We start from the raw sequence: 14,843 nt of genomic DNA on the forward strand, positions 1-14,843 counted from the left end.
ATTTTTAACCATAAACATTTTCTTTCAAGAAACAAAACAAAAAAAAAAAAAAAACAAAAAAAAAACCCAATAGCAATGTGGTAAATTTTGCTATGGCATCTATAAATACTCGTGAGGTAATTATTTACTAAGTGCACATAAATTTTCATTTCATAAGTTTAGAAGTTCGGCTCGAGCTTGATTATTAGAGGAGACAATAAGATAAAATATGTAACACAATCAAGACACTCGAGCCCGATTTCGAATCCGGCTCGATCAAAGTTCGTTCGTACTCGAACACATTACACATTACACTCATACACACACTACATTGAGAGTAAAGTGCAAAGTACAAGATTAATTTCTAACAAAGAAACCAGGCTCTAAGTAACGCAGTGGAAAGACAGTTCATACAACTCGCTATTACAAGCTTCGGCAGCAGTTGGAAATTTGCATCAAACACGAATTCCGAGCTACGCAACTTCAAAGTTGTACTCTAGAAGATAACTCATCAAACTTAAAGCAAAATAACAGAGCATATGAGAAAAAAGCAAATTTCAGATTTTTCCAGACCAATCCCAACGAACGATCACACGGGAAAGATCATTCAAGAAACCGAGTCTCCATTCCATCGGTTTTTTCGTGCTTTGCCCTCCCCCATAAAATCAAGATTCAAAACTCTAAAAAAACTTCAAAATTCAAGAAACTACCGAGTACGGATAATCTACACGCTACATAACCCCAAACAAACTTTCGGAATCACCAGTAACCCTTTTGAGGATTTTGGCTGTTCAAAACCCTGCCGAAACTAGCCAACCCATCCTCAAACTTACGTATTCTCAAAAACCCCATCACCATAGCAGCCTCGTTATCCGAAAACCTAGCTTTCACCATCACCTTATCCACAAGACTCACCAGAGTTTCCTCCATGTCCAAAGCACAAAGCCCTTCAGCCAGCATATAAAAAGTAGAAGTTTCCGGAATATACCCTCTCTCCGTCATTTCAACGGCGAAATCAACCGCCTCCGCAATCGGGCCTCCGCCGCAGCAAAGCCCACGAAAGGCAATCTTGTACGACACCGCATCGGGAGCTTCGCTCTTCTCCTCCATCTCACGAAATAGCCTCATCGCTTCTTTAATTCTCTTCCTCTTAAACAGTGCCTGCAAAACGGGGTTGTAAGCGCGTGGAGTCAAAACCATTCCCTTCATCTGTATACTCCTCAAAAGCCTCGAGGCTATTTCGGTCCTTCCAGCTTTACAGAGACCCTGAATTAAGGTACCGTATGTCACAACGTCCGGTTCGCACCCGTTTGTGGTCATTGTCTGAACGATATCCGCTGCCTTTTTAATGTCCCCTGTTCTGCAGAAGTACGAAAGGAGTGAATTGTAAGTGAATTTATCGGGTTTTAGTCCTTCCATTAACATCTGGTCCATTAGCTGAGCAGCTTCGTCGACCCTCTTGCACTTGGATAGACCATCTATAAGAGTGTTGTACGTGACTAGGTTTCTCGACACACCTTGCACTTCCATCTGATCGAATATCTCCTCCGCTTCTTCGATTTTCTTGATTTTGCAGAATCCGTCAATAAGCGTATTATAAGTTATTACACTTCTTGCGCACCCACTCGATTCCATGTCCTTCAAGAGTCTCAGTGCTTCATCGAGCTTGCCTTTTGTGCAGAGGCAGTCGATTAGTATGTTGTAAGTGAACTCGTCCGGTTTGCATCCTTTTGTCTTCATCTCGAAGAATAAATCCATCGCAATGCTAAAGTTGCTACTCAAACACAAACCCTGTATGAGAGAATTAAATGTCGACACATCGGGCAGAACGCCTTTGCTTGTCAGAAAACGTGCCAGATCAGTAGCTTCTTGCACTTGGTTATCTTTACACAAGGTGTTGATGATCGCATTATACGTGACGGCATTCGGTGTACAACCCCTCGAAAGCATCTGACTTAAAACTTCCATCGCCTCTTTAACTTCGCCCGTTTTACAGAGTCCGGATATCACGGCATTGTACGTGAACAAATCGGGATCGAACCCTTCTTGGAGCATCAAATCCAATATCTCTAAAGCATGATTCACATGCCCAACTTTGCATAATCCACTTATCAAAGTGTTGAACGTGAATTTATCCGGACAAAACCCTTCATTAGCCATCTCCTGCACGAAAATCAAGGCCTCCTCAACTCTACCCTCTTTGCAAAACCCGTTTATCAAGACGTTTATTGTGACATTGCTCCATGCGCATTGAGCCGCCACCATTTGCTCTCTAACCCTTAAAGCTCCCCCCAAATTACCTTCCTCGATATAACCCTGCATTAACGTTGTGAAAGTCTTCTCATCCGGTGCTAAACCGTAGTTAGCCATTTCCTCCATCAATAAAATCGCGGGTCTTATTTGATGCGCCTTACATAGGGCCTTTATCAATATATTAAAAGTCGAAACATCCGGTTTCACACCGTCGCTCAGCATTTTCGAATGAACGGTTTCTACAAGTACCAACTTGTTCCCATCGACGAGAACATTCAACAGAAAGTTATAGGTGTGAGTTCCCGGCCGAACACCGAATTCCTTTTCCATTACATGAAGAACACCAACGGCTTCATTGTACAATTCGAATTTCGCGTAACAGTTGATCAGGATAAAGAAAGTACCTTCGGAAACCGTGACTTCCGAATGCTTCATATCGTCCAAGACTTGACTCAGTGAGTCGAAAGACCCCACGTTCCCAAGCTTCTGAAGAATTTCTTCATATATAGGCAAAGTGGGCACGAAATTTGGCTGCTTTTTAGCCCATCTGAGAAGGCGAAGGGCAGTGGTTTCGTCCTCAACAGAACGAACTCTGTCGAGGAGTTGCTTTGGTGTGAAATCTGGGGAAAGTGGAATTCCGGCAGTACCTGAGGATACGGCAAATGAGAGCGCCGGCGGCGGCTGTTTTGCGTAAATTCGTGAAAGTGGGAATGGGGCTGCATTTTCGGGTTTTGGAATCTGATGAGGGAGAAGGGGGCGGTTCATATTTTGGGGAGGAGCCCATGGGTAGCACTTGAGGTAAGAAGTGAATGCCATTGAAGCAATTAAACAAACATGTGGTGTGCAAGAAAAAGGAGTTGGGACTTTTTTGCACAGCTCCAAATACAACGAACAAACAAATGTACTGGGCTAATAATCGGAACGAATAGCCAGAGATTGATTTCGCGACAAAGTGAGGGAATTAGAGAATATCTTGGACGGGATAAATCAAAGTGAGAGAATTAGAGAATAACTTGGACTGGATAAATTTTCTTGGCGGCGAAAGCGGAGGAGGGGAGGAAGAGAGGAAAAATTGACTCGGTTTTGACTTTTGAGTGATTAATCGGACCGGACTAGACACGGTTTCCGGTTCAACCGAGCGATCCCGTCCGGTTCTGGCAGCATTTTCACTAAACCAATTCGGTTAAGTATCTCTAACAAACAAATACTCGTAGAAAACACGCGCTCCGCAGCATTTCTTCGAACCCTAACACTACTTCGACTGTGCAGAGCAAAAATATTCCCCTAACCCTTTCTTCCACTAAAAACCTTCGAAAATGTCACAATTGCCGGCGATCGGAGTGGATATAGGATCTAAGTACATGTTCTTCGGCATCTGGGAGGGGGACCGTGGCGAAATCTTAGCCAATGAAGAGGGGAAACGAACGACGGCGGCGTTCGATGGTGAAGCGACAACAACCACATATGCCGGTAAGATTTTGTTGTTCTGATACGCGCAAAAATAGGCGTAGTTTATTCGTGATTTGAAAATTGCCATGAATTTAGCAATGCAATTCAATTATGATTGCGGTGTTGATTTTAATGTTGATTTGATGATCTGATGCGTGCAAAAATATGGTAATATACTATTAGTTGGTGGAACTTTTCCAATAAAAAGTGATTTATGTATAGAAAATTGCATGATTTTAGGAATGCAGTTCAATTATGATTGTGGTGTTGATTTGATGGTCTGGTGTGTGCAAAAATATGTTAATATACTATTAGTTAAGTGGAACTTTTCAATAAAAGTGGTTATTTATGGATATGTTGCATGAATTCAGGAATGCGGTTTTCAATTATGATTGTGGAGTCTTCTATATCCTTAGTGGGTAGAGTTATTCTTTATACTTCTTCTCTCTCAAAACTGCTTTATTAAATCATATTACTTTTGATTGTCTGTATATTAATTTTATATATTTTTTCTTTATACAGTATACTTAACGGCCTTAAACAAGTCAGTGTCGACTTGCAAGGAAATCCTTGGAAGCGACGATATTCATGATGAGGTTGTAATAGGTGTACCAACTCACTACAATGATAGCTAGCGTAGGACTATTTCTTATGCTATTCGAGATGTTATTCGAGATGCGGGCATGAAGAATGTAAAGATGTGTGCAGCCCCTATTCTTGCAGCTATTGCATATGGGCTTGAGAATAAGCCAGCAGGGACAGTCATATTCATATGTGTGCAGCCCCTATTCTTGCAGCTATTGCATATGGGCTTGAGAATAAGCCAGCAGGGACAGTCATATTCATTTTTCATCTGGGTGCCACAACTTGCACCGCATCATTGATTAGGATTTAAGAAACAATATGCTTAGATGTGTCGGATCGTAAAATAGAAGATTCCGTTTTTGAGGAGGTGGCGGCCGTTGCCGATACTAGGCTAGGAGGGGACTATTTTGACGAGAGAGTGGTCCACCACGTTATTCAGAACCTCAAAAATCATAATGGAGTTGAGATATGCAGGAATGAAAGGGCACTATCGAGAGTGAAGACTGCTGTTGAGAAGGCGAAGAGAGCCTTGTCGTTCAGCTGCAAGTCCGAAGTGGTAGTTGACGGTGTATTGGATGGCAAGGATTTGCAGATGTATATCACCCGATCAATGTTCGAGGAGTTGAACAAGAATCTCTTTCTCAAATGTATTGATACGGTGGACAGTTGCATGGAAGAGGCAAAATTACATAATAATGACGTTGATGAAGTGGTAGTCATGGGTGGTTCAAGTAGAATCCCCAAGTTACAAGATTTGTTGGCGAACTTCTTCATTGGGAAAGAGCTACGTAACTCAATAGCTCAGACGAAGTCGTAGCTTATGGTGCTACCGTAAGGGGGGGAGCACTTGCTGGCTTTCATCCGCAAAATATTGGAAACCTCTCCCCGTCGAGGCTGTCAATGTTGCACGGTCTCCTACGTGATTACATGAACGCACGCAGGGCAGTGGTGATGTTTTTTCTCACATAATCGATGTCTTCAAGAAGTATGATAAAATTCCGATTTAAAATGAAGAAGAATTGGGAGTTGTTGACCAACTAAGACAGTTTCATCAATTCAGAGGCGAAGTGGTGATTTATCCTGAAGATAAAAGCAACTTCGACACGTTGAAGACTAAAGCTAAGACACTCGGTATGTCAGTGGCTGGAAAGCAGGATTTCAGTGGCTGACTACAACTACTAATATGTTTTGAGTTACGTAGCTTTTTCCCAATGAAGAAGTTCGCCAACAGTTCTTGTAACTTGGGGATTCTGCTTGAACCACCCATGACTACCACTTCATCAACGTCATTCTTATGTAATTTTGCCTCTTCCATGCAACTTTCCACCGTATCAATACATTTGAGAAAGAGATTCTCGTTCAACTCCTCGAACACTGATCGGGTGATATACATTTGCAAATCCTTGCCATCCAATGCATCGTCAACTACCACTTCGGACTTGCAGCTGAACGACAAGGCTCTCTTCGCCTTCTCAACAGCAGCCTTCACTCTCGATAGTGACATTTCATTCCCGCATATCTCAACTCCATTATGATTTTTGAGGTTCTCAATAACGTGGTTGACCACTCTCTCGTCAAAATAGTCGCCTCCTAGCCTAGTATCGGCAACGGCCGCCACCTCCTCAAAAACGGAATCTTCTATTTTACGATCCAACACATCTAAGCATATTGTTTCTTGAATCCTAATCAATGATGCGGTGCACGTTGTGGCACCCAGATGAAAAATGAATATGACTGTCCCTGCTGGCTTATTCTCAAGCCCATACGCAATGGCCGCAAGAATAGGGGCTGCACACATCTTTTCATTCTTCATGCCCGCACCTCGAATAGCATAGGAAATAGTCCTACGCTGGCTATCATTGTAGTGAGTTGGTACACCTATTACAACCTCATCATTAATATCGTTGCTTCCAAGGATTTCCTTGCAAGTCGACACTGCCTTGTTTAAGACCTTTACGTATACTGTATAAAGAAAAAATATATAAAATTAATATACAGACAATCAAAAGTAATATGATTTAATAAAGCAGTTTTAAGAGAGAAGAAGTATAAAGAATACAGAAGACCAAATAGGGAGAATAGAAGAAGATTGAGCCTTGCTGCCAATTTTTCATATTCCCTTCTACGGTTCATTTAACCTAATAAATAGTGTTTACAATAAACTAAATATGTAACTATACCCACTAAGGATATAGAAGAAGTTGCTTTTATCTTCAGGATAAATCACCACCTCGTCTCTGAATTGATGAAACTGTCTTAGTTGGTCAACAACTCCCAATTCTTCTTCATCTTTAATCGGAATTTTATCATACTTCTTGAAGACATCGATTATGTGAGAAAAAACATCACCGTTGTCATGCGTGCAATCAAGGTTCATATAATCACGTAGGAGACCGTGCAACATTGACAGCCTGGCCGGGGAGAGGTTTCCAATATTTTGCGGATGAAAGCCAGCAAGTGCTCCCCCCCTTACGGTAGCACCATAAGCTTCTGTTTGTACAGAATCATACATTTGCTTCTGTTTTTTGTGCTATGTTTGGTTTTTGGCATTTGCTTCCCTTTACTGTCCTATGGTTTCAGACCCCAGCCACCCCCCAAACACCCAAACCCCTTCTCTCCTTATATATTCATGGGAAGAAATTTATACTTTCATCTCAAATTTCTCTCTTAATTAACCATATTATTTTTGTATAAATTTTTTTAGAGCTCTTTTCTCCCGTTCCTTTAACATTTTTAAATATTTTTGTTTGAAAACATCTATCTACTTGTTCTTCAAATTATAAATGTCAAACATAAATTCCAAGTGATAATAAGCAAAGATAAATGTGATCAACATTCATCAATTCCAGTAGTATACTGCAAAAATACTATAGATTCGAAGCAAAAAAGAATAATAATTTACTGTTCATTACAAGTCTTTCTTGGATATCACAACTCCTCAAAATCAATCAACATGTACAAAAACAAAAGATTTATAAGCGCCACAATGCGCAAATGTATGATTCTGTACTTACACATGCAATATCAAAACACTTGAACAAAGTACCAATTTGTTCTCTAAATACCACTGAAAGATGAGTAACCAGCTGATTGCTAAAACCATCTACATACCCCACTAAGACGAAGTTATTTAACATAATACAACTCGATTCAAGGCAAATCATGCGCCTAAACCACTTACTAAAGAACCGAGAAAAAAAAAGGGTGAGTTTTCGGTATTAAATTAGTCACCAGTTCTCACTTCTCAGCAGAAGGTGAAGAGACACATTTCACAACCCAGATTTTCTCTAGTATTAAAAAAAATTGGAAGACCTGCAAAAAAATTGCAAAAGTTTCAAATTAAATTTCAAAAAAATAAAATACAGATGAGAATATAGTCGGTTAAAATGAAAGGAAAATCGGAACTTGGTCTTCTTGAGACTGTTGTGGCCAATGCATGTGGAGGTATGGAACAGTCTCATTGACACTACCCAAAAAAAATTCATACTGTAATCCCTTTTTAAACACACAAAAAAATATATTGATTAAAAATACACGCGCATAAACCATTCACACACACGAATGAAGCTGCCACTCTTATATATATACTAGTGTTGATGCCCATTCAACGTAGTCTAAAATTACAGGGTTGTTTTGCTATAATTCAATTCGTATGAAGCTAAATACAAAATTTGTCGCAACCTGTTTCGGTCATTACATGTAGGATATGATCTTAAACCAACACATTTGAAACATTACATGCCATTGTATGCAGCAGATGAAACATCCCTTGATTTAGTCGAAGAAGCAATAACCCTTTTAATATTGTTGTTGAACTGTCTAAACCCTAAAACTCATGATCCACTTTTATGCAATGCTTTAGGAATTAGTTAAAGTTTGGTTGTCCGATTACTACATTTTCAATCAAACCAAGACTACAAGTGCTCGACGAATTGTAGTGTTTTCCACATTTGGATAATAGCTTATACTTCCTGCCGTTGGCGCTTACAACCAAAAAACATAAATTTTAGAGTCAAAAGAACCAGCCGATCTGTGGCAATATTACCGACCAAGAAACTCAAAAGCATAAACCAATAATTCCTATAATGGATAATTGCATAAACCAACCAAAACAAAGAAAAAAAAAAACAGGAAATTAATGAAAACTTTTTTTGAGCTGGCATGAAATACTAAAATGACAATTTCAGCACAAAATTATACCGTGTGATTCTTTACCTGATTTTGTTGGATGAATCAGCAACTTGAATCCTTCATTGTGAATATAATGACTTAATTTACTTCCTTTCCAGTATATTCCGTCATCCTCAATTCAATTCCAGCTACAAATATTAAAGGGATTCAGTAAGATGGCAAAACAAAACGATTAACAAAGTTTACAGATTAGGCTATAAACAAAGAGGTAATAAATTTAATGGAAAGTAAAAATAATCAGATGAAGGATGCAGGTGGAATTGTTAACCATGAAGAGTAAACTTAGCATCTGATTCGCAAACAAAAATTGCACTGTAAAATTGGATAAATACTCTAAAACGGCGTCGTTTTACAGGCGCAGGTGCTGAAAAAAAGAGAAAAGAAAATGTGGAGAGTATATATCTATATATACTAGTTGGTGATGCACCGCACAAGGCGCGGTGTGGGTGCCCAATGAATTTAATTGTACATCAGTAAAATTATAAATTTGAGAGAGAGAGATGAATGAATGACCGCAGACGACGTGATGGAAAACTTAGAGGCACGGATTTGTAACACCCAAACAAGGAGATTCAACGTGCCACAGGTAGACGAAAACTTAGAGGCACAAATTTATTTAAGAAAATTTCGGATGCAAAGAAGATATGCAATATTTTAACCATCGCATTTTGAAGCAACAATGCTAAAAAAATAACACCCTGTACTGTTACAATTAAGGTGTACATTGAACAACCCTGAGAAGAACATTGGTAAAAAAAGGGGCCCACAATAATGACGAGTATTCGACTATACAAGAAAGCCTAAAGAAACCAGCACAATTGAAAAAAAAAACATTGACACTGATAAGCAAGAGGCAAAAAGTTTCCATCATAACAAAGAAAGATGAGAACAAATGGAACTGGCATATAACTCAAAATTTGATCGTAACCAAAAACGCCAAAAAATTGTTGGCAAAAGAGAACGCATATAACCAAGAGGTACAAAAATTTCCATTAATAATGAACCACAACAAGCTCAGCGCACTTTATCCGACCATTGTTGGTCAGCAAAATAAAGTTGGAAGATATACCTATAAAAGCCACAGAAGGTCCGAATCCATGAAACAGGAGTGTTCGTGTTTTCTTCACAGCATCGGTCTGAGTTTTACCAGCAGCTCGTAACCTACAATTCAAATAATTAATTAAATAATTAGATCTTATTTAGTAAATGTTTGGTTAGTGCAATAATTCTTCGAACCGGCCCGTATTTATGGAAAATTGAGCACTTAACTTGGCTTGTCAGTGGTTACAATCAATTTTCTTTTCTTTTTTCCAATTATACAATTGATTTCTCATAAGACCGCATAATCTTATCTTGGAAACGAAACGAGCCCCTAATGTATGCAAGGCAATGTAGGTAAAACAATTATTCTCCAAACCTTCGAGCTTCTTCATCACGGTGCCTAGCATCCATCTCCTTACTCGGTGGATATTTCGGACGGCTAGATGGATCACAAGCATAAGACTTAGTTGTGAAGAACTGTAATAAAAAAAATTAAATAAACCATAATCCCATAAAAAAAAAATAATAATAATGAACAATAATAATTGAGAGTTTACTTCACTATTTAGTGCGCAGTTAAACGATCACTTGGATCGATTGCAAGTAAAGTATCGATTAAAGGCAAAGACGAGGACGGAAAATCTTTAAGAGTCTATTTTATGCATCTTTTATATGATTGTTGGGATTTGAATATGGTTGCATGAGGAAGCTTCCATTTTTTCCATTATTCTTCCGGCGGAGAACCGCATAGCTTGAAAATCTGTGCAGCTGCTCCACCTAAACACCGTTCGTAGCATTATAAGTATGCATGTAAAGCTAAGAAATTGCAAAACGAAACAAAATAAAAGGCAGTGGCTATACAAAATATACCCTAAGGTAACTTCAAGATTTCCTCTATACCATAACGAAACCCCAAATTTACCCAAGAAAACAATTGCACCATACTGCAGTAGTCAAAATAAAAAAACCAAAGAACTTATGTTTGTGCAGCGCATACATAGGCTGCTACAACCAATCAATCGTTTTTCTTTTTTTTTTTTCTTTTTTTTTTTTTTTTTTTTTTTTTTTTGCACAACTTACTTTATTCGATGGAACTCGGTAGAACTCTATATTTACAGCACTGTCCCATCAATTTTCATTAAAGGAGCTCACACACTAATCCACGTGAGAAAGGAAAGAGAAGCACTAATCCAATGAACGACCTGATCGTTTTCCGTACAATAAAAACCCTTTTTACACAGGCGATCAAATGAAAAGATACCAAAAAATACGGTGCGAGTAACTACTTGAAATAACTGTGAATCAGTTAATAGATGGTCACAAAAGGGTCTGAAATTTAACCACTAATTGGTTTTTTTACCCAAAAAAAATACACGTAAAGAAGCAATCAATATAATCATGCATGTCGGCATGTGAAGCTAAGCAATTGCACCATGATGCAGTAGCGAAAAATCGAAGAATTCTGTCTCATGCAGAACGTACATAGAAAATTAACGGAGCTACTCACTAATCCACACATGATACGAAAAAAAAAGAAAGAAAAGAAAACGAAAAAGATGCCACTAAATTTTGTTACCTCTGTTCTCCCAGTCATGATGGTTTTTCCTGCAAATAGCTCAGCTAAAATGCATCCGCCGCTCCACAAGTCAACACCTACACCATACTCAGTCGCACCAAAAAGCAACTCAGGTGGCCTATACCAAAGAGTAACCACACGACTAGTCATAGGGTGTTTGTTATTAGGGTCAAAAGTCGAAGCCAATCCGAAATCGGCAATCTTAAGAACCCCTCCATCATTAATAAGCAGATTCAACTCTTTAATATCACGATGCAACACATGCCGATCGTTACAGTGCTCGAGGCCAGACAATAACTGATTCATGTAGCATTTTACCTATCGTTATCAATCAGATTAAAAACTTTTGAAACTTAGACCAAGCCGGTTATTATTTATTTATTTATTAAAAAAAAAAAGAGAGAGACAAATCCCACCTGAGGCTCGGTAAACTTGACACCAGGGCTCGAAGCAAGACCAGCCAAATCATGCTCCATATAATCAAACACGAGGTACAAACTCCACGACATTCTTGAAGTGACCAATCCTTGCAATTTCACAAAATTTGGGTGATCCAGTCGGCGTAAAATCAATATCTCTCTAGCCATAAACCTCACACTTTCAGGTTCCAAGTTATCGAATCTGACCTTCTTTAGTGCAACAATGTTTCCCGTTATCGTATCTCTAGCTTTATACACGTTACTATATGTACCTTGTCCAATCTAACCATAAATAACAAAATGAGCACAAGAAAGAATTAGGACATACTAACATAAGGGCATTAAAAAAATATATGAACTAATTAATTCTTGCCTTATCGATCTTTTCGAATGAATCGGCTCGACGTGGGGTCCACCCATTGATTGCCTCTCCTGCAACAGCAGAGAGCCAAGAGGGCCATCCAGCAGCTACTTGCTCGCCATGGATGTGCTTAGTGGGATTACTCAATCTTGGATTCGGCCTCTCACCTCTTGGCCGAGGGGCGTTTTCGTCTTTTTGCTCTTCGTCGTTTTTACCGGCCCCATTCTGAACTCCACCTCCATCGTTGTCCTCCGGTTTACATGCCTGAGTTAACTACTGCTACTTTCTCTCTCCTGATTGATGGCACAGATAATATAATATAATAAATGAAAAGTTTAATGTATTTTTTTTAAATTGAGAAATATAATAAATTATTGTGTTTTGTTTAATTTTACAGCACAAAAGGTATAAAATACTAGTTATTGTACGATTGATAATTATTCGATTTTAAAAATTAATTTGAAAATCTTTAACATTACCATTAATTATGATTATTATATTACTATTTTCTATATAATATATTATATTACAGTTGTTATCGAACTTTAATTTTTTTAAGAAACAAAGTCTTTATTTTTTTATTCTTTTGGAAAAATCTAAAAAAACATTTCTCTGAAGTTGAAATGAAAATTAAATTAAAAAAAATATATGTGCAGTAAAATAGAAATAACACAATAATATATTATATTTCTCATTTTAGAAAAAAATACATTAAGCTTTTCATTTTATAGAATAATTATTTTTAAATTAAAACAATAACTTTTGCTTGATAGGGGTAGTTTAGTCTTTTCCAATTTTTTATTCAAGGGGGTTATGTGTTAATTTCATACCATAAGAGGTCATGTGTAAAATTTCAAAACCACAAGGGAGTTATGTGCCTAATTTCATACAATAAGGGGATCATGTGCAAAATGTCAAAACCACAAGGGGGTTATGTGAATAAATTCATACCATAAGGAGGTCTTGTGCAAAATATTCAAACCACAAGGGGGTTAAGTGCTATTTACCCAAGAAAAAAATACACTCATAAGAAAGAAAAAAAAAAGGTAAGTGTTATGAATTCTATTACGAATATTTTCTACTCTTATACTATAGTTTTTGCTTTATGTAGCTATGTTAGCTTCTTATTTTTGACTTGCTCCATATTTCCAGTCCTCAAACGATTCGCCACCTGATTCAAAAACAACAAAAACCAGTCACATATGCATACCGGAAGAAAAAGAAAAGAAAAACCAAACCAAAAAAGTGAAAGAAATGCAAATTTGAGAGAAATTAACATTAGATTGAGATAATACCAAAAATTATACACACAACACACACACCAAATAAAATTTAGCATCTACGACATACATTTAACAATCATCCGTCGGAAATTGAAAGAATCGACTCAAGCGAGATACATAGTGAAAGGCGATTGGAAATATATATAAAAAAGTAAGCATCGGTCTTACCAAAAATGGTGTTGGTAGGGTTTACCACAACCTGGTTCTCAGCAGCATTGCCGATAAGCCTTTCACTGTTTGTGACACCAACATACGACGGCGTGGTTCGGTTACCCACCTCATTTGGTATGATTTCAACTCGGCCGTTTTGCCAGACGGCGACGCAGCAGTATGTGGTTCCGAGATCGATTTCGATCGCCGGACATTCTCTCTTCCCGCTCATAACTGCAGTAGTGTAGTAGAGAGAGGAAATGGAAGGATTGTGCTTTGCTTTTGGATGATCTGGGTTTTAGAGGGTATTTTGGACTTTTAGCGTCGCGTTCTACAATGTTCGAGATGTTGTTAAATTTAGTTTTTCAAATCCGATTAAAATTATTGTTGCGTCCATTCTTTTTTCTTGTCAACGTGTTTGATTTTTTTTATTTTCATTTAATGAAATAAATAAATTAAAAATCAATTTGAGAAACTTTAAGGCCTCCTTTTTAAATATCGACGAGATTAAATCGATCATAATTATATCGTAATTATACGATTCTTGTATTTAGCAAATTATTTGGTAATTATATTTAGGGGTGGTAAATGAGTTGAGCCGGCACGTCAATTCGATAAGCCGACTTAATAAAAGCTCGAGCTTGAGCTTTGGACGAGCTTGATTATAGTTGTTCGACATCTCGCTGGCTGGCGAGCTTTTTATTTATTTAAATAATATACATAAATATATATATATATATATATATATATATATATATTTGTAGTCGTATGAAGTAATACTGATATCAACAGTAGAAAGAAAAACTAAAAGAAAAAAAAAAAAGATGAGCTGAGTTGAGCTCGAGCTCAATAAATCCATTTAAGCTTGAGGTTGAGCCTAGAACCTGAAAGCTCGATGAGCTCGAACTCATAAAATTGGACACAAGTTTGAGCTTGAGCCTGAAAATTTTGGCGAGTTAGACTCGTCCACACCACTAATTATAATTGTGTTCAAGTGTTTATAAAATAGCTAGAATATACATCTAGTTTGTTGGTTGTGCAAGATATTATATTTTTATTAATGTTAGATTACATAGCGGTTTATAATACTCTCCCACTTATTTTTTAAGTGACGTCTAAGGTTATCATGCCGATTAAGATAAGAAAATTATTAAATAGTCTTCATACCAGAAGAAAAATGTCAAAATTACCCTTTTTTTTTTCAACTTCTATTTATTACTACTTCATTAATATGTTATTAACATTGGGATAAAGCTGGAGAAGAATAATTTGTGCTACATTGAAACTTTAAAGTGACACTTATCATGAAGCAGAATAATGAAAGAATCAAGAAATAACTGAAATAAACGTCGAATTTAACGATAAACTTAATTAACCACATGATAATTAAGCATTATATTACTTTATATATTTGTTTCTCCAGCAAAGATCTACTTAACTAGAGAAAACATATATTCCAAACAGATCATACACATGTATTTTATTACATATATTATGCACTAGATAGATCTATGGAGTTTTATCCTTTCCTAGAACGACCGGAAGTCGTCGCCAGA

The 14,843-nt window shown here is 37.5% G+C and overlaps 2 protein-coding genes and 1 pseudogene across 3 annotated transcripts; 1 reads left to right on the forward strand and 2 right to left on the reverse strand.

The window, feature by feature from the left end:
- Nucleotides 1-197: 197 nt before the first annotated feature.
- On the reverse strand, nt 198-3,902 carry MEE40 (Pentatricopeptide repeat (PPR) superfamily protein). The gene has a single exon (XM_012976533.2). The coding sequence runs from the start codon at nt 3,046-3,048 to the stop codon at nt 739-741; it is 2,310 nt and encodes a 769-aa protein (XP_012831987.2). The 5' UTR covers nt 3,049-3,902; the 3' UTR covers nt 198-738.
- LOC105952936 (heat shock 70 kDa protein 3) lies at nt 3,549-5,083 on the forward strand. Its single transcript, XM_088823892.1, has 4 exons — nt 3,549-3,702; nt 4,204-4,277; nt 4,371-4,455; nt 4,593-5,083. Exons 1-4 carry the CDS (start codon nt 3,549-3,551, stop codon nt 5,081-5,083), a joined length of 804 nt encoding a protein of 267 aa, XP_088680018.1.
- Nucleotides 5,084-7,120: 2,037 nt separating this feature from the next.
- LOC105952708 (putative serine/threonine-protein kinase At1g54610) lies at nt 7,121-12,127 on the reverse strand (annotated as a pseudogene). The gene is made up of 8 exons (XR_016033803.1): nt 11,867-12,127; nt 11,491-11,775; nt 11,075-11,392; nt 10,056-10,275; nt 9,875-9,975; nt 9,527-9,618; nt 8,482-8,585; nt 7,121-7,578 (listed from the first exon to the last, which is right to left on the reverse strand). The product of XR_016033803.1 is annotated as a putative serine/threonine-protein kinase At1g54610 (transcript).
- Between the last annotated feature and the right edge of the window lie 2,716 nt (nt 12,128-14,843).

Source organism: Erythranthe guttata, chromosome 10 (genome assembly GCF_056151865.1).
Source record: "Erythranthe guttata isolate IM_541 chromosome 10, IM_541, whole genome shotgun sequence".
NCBI lineage: Eukaryota > Viridiplantae > Streptophyta > Magnoliopsida > Lamiales > Phrymaceae > Erythranthe > Erythranthe guttata.

Excerpts from the sequence above, each read along its gene's own strand:
- MEE40 (XM_012976533.2), bottom strand. The coding sequence starts at position 3,048 with ATGGCATTCACTTCTTACCTCAAGTGCTACCCATGGGCTCCTCCCCAA.
- LOC105952936 (XM_088823892.1), top strand. The coding sequence starts at position 3,549 with ATGTCACAATTGCCGGCGATCGGAGTGGATATAGGATCTAAGTACATG. Across the intron at positions 4,278-4,370 it reads GCGACGATATTCATGATGAG|AATGTAAAGATGTGTGCAGC; the intron begins GTTGTAATAGGT and ends GCGGGCATGAAG. Across the intron at positions 4,456-4,592 it reads AGGGACAGTCATATTCATAT|ATGTGTCGGATCGTAAAATA; the intron begins GTGTGCAGCCCC and ends CAATATGCTTAG.